Here is a 1,935-nt window from a genome sequence, read left to right as displayed (position 1 = left end):
ACCCACAAAAGACTAAGGCAGTTTGAACCCTAGATAATCCATAAATGCTGCTACTCAAATAGCCCACAAAACCTTTCTTCGTCATTGTTATTCTTCTTCTGAAACAATTACTAAAACCATAATCTCATCTTTATTGACAAATTCATGTAAAGTGACTACAACTATACCAAAAGATTCAGTACATAACGTTGAAGAGGTAGCGAGGCTTGATAAATTCCTTCAAAAAGATTGTAAAGAAGGTACTATCACTCTTGATGAAGCACGTTATTTCTTTTGTTTAATGACTCATATGCAACCCAAACCACCAATTTCTTCATTCAACTAGTTGTTTGGAGCTCTTGGTAAGAAAAAGTTTTATTAAGACGTTATTTTGCTGTACAAGAGAGTGGGTTCAATTAGGTTGTTGTCGGATTTGACTACTTTGAATATTTTAATTAAATGTTTTTGTAATGTGGGTAGAGTATGTGATGGTTTTGTTGTTTTTGGGAGGATTTTGAGGTGCGGTTTTAGCCCAAATGTTGTGACTTTGACTTCTTTGATTAAAGGATTGTGTTTGGAGAATAGGAATTCGGAGGCTACGAGGTTGTACAAGAAAATGGCTATGTTTGGGGTTATGCCTAACGTGATTACATATGTGACTTTGATTAACGGGTTGTGTCAGACAGGGAAGGTAAAGGAAGCTAATGGGTTGATGGGATTGATGATTCAAAGAGGTTTGCAGCCTAATGTGGTGACATTTAATACAATGATAAATGGGCTTTGCAGGGAGGGGAAGATGGAGGAAGCTTAAAGGTTGCTAGAATTGATGAGTCAAAGAGGTTTGCAGCCTGATGTGGTGACGTTTAATACAATGATAAGTGGGCTTTGCAGGGAGGGGAAGATGGAGGAAGCTAATGGCTTGGTGGAATTGATGAGTCAAAGAGGTTTGCACCCTATTGTGGTGACATTCACTACAATGATAAGTGGGCTTTACAAGGTGGGGAAGATAGAGGAAGCTAATGGGTTGTTTGAATTGATGAATAAAAAAGGGTTGCAACCTAATGTGGTTACTTTTAATTCAATGATAAATAAGCTTTGCAAAGAGGGGAATACAGAGGAAGTTAATGGGTTGTTAGAATTGATGGGTCAAAGAGGTTTGCAGCCTAATGTGGTGACATTTACTACAATGATAAATGGGCTTTGCAAGGAGGGGAAGATAGAGAAAGCTAATAGATTACTAGAATTGATGAGTCAAATAGGTTTGCAACTTGATGTGGTGACATTTACTACAGTGATAAATGGGCTTTGCAAGGAGGGGAAGACAGAAGAAGCTAATGGGTTGTTGGAATTGATGAATCAAAAAGGTTTGCAGCCTAATTTGGTGACTTTTACTACAATGATAAATGGGCTTTGCATGAAGGGGAATATGGAGGAAGCTAATAGGTTGTTCAAATTGATGAATCAAAGAGGTTTGCAGCCTGATTTGGTGACTTTTAATACAATGATAAATGGCCTTTCCAAGAAGGGGAAGTTGGAGGAAGCTTATGGGTTGTTGGAATTGTTGAGTCAGAGAGGTTTGCAACCTGATGTGGTGACATTTACTACAATGATAAGTGGGCTTCACAAGGACTGGAAGATGGTGAAAGCTAATGGGTTATTGGAATTGATGAGTCAAAGAGGTTTGCAGCCTATAATCTGATCTTCTAGTCTTAAAGTGAATATTAGGACATGCCTTTCTGCATATAAGGCTCTGAAGCACCCATGGCAATCATAGCCTTACAAGTTTCAACCACACAATCTGTATTCGCTCAAATTAAATTCATGTTGTTGGTGACATATGAAGTATGATTTTCCTTTCTCATACATAGTTGTATTTCAGTTTTCAAGAATGTAAATTTGCATGTATCATGTATTTCAGGGATTCATTCCTCGCTTTGTTTTATAAGGTAGTATCAG

General features: G+C 37.7%; 1 protein-coding gene across 1 annotated transcript; it reads left to right on the top strand.

The window, feature by feature from the left end:
• Positions 1-517: 517 nt before the first annotated feature.
• Positions 518-1,678, top strand: LOC116113627 (pentatricopeptide repeat-containing protein At1g09900-like). Its single transcript, XM_031399779.1, is given in 2 exon segments — positions 518-962; positions 1,083-1,678. Coding segments are annotated over 2 exon segments (963 nt in total). The 5' UTR covers positions 518-595.
• The last annotated feature ends 257 nt before the right edge of the window (positions 1,679-1,935 follow it).

The sequence above is a fragment of the Pistacia vera genome, unplaced genomic scaffold, assembly GCF_008641045.1.
Source record: "Pistacia vera cultivar Batoury unplaced genomic scaffold, PisVer_v2 Contig686, whole genome shotgun sequence".
NCBI classification, from domain to species: Eukaryota; Viridiplantae; Streptophyta; class Magnoliopsida; order Sapindales; family Anacardiaceae; genus Pistacia; species Pistacia vera.
This window is presented reverse-complemented; position numbering and strand designations above follow the sequence as displayed.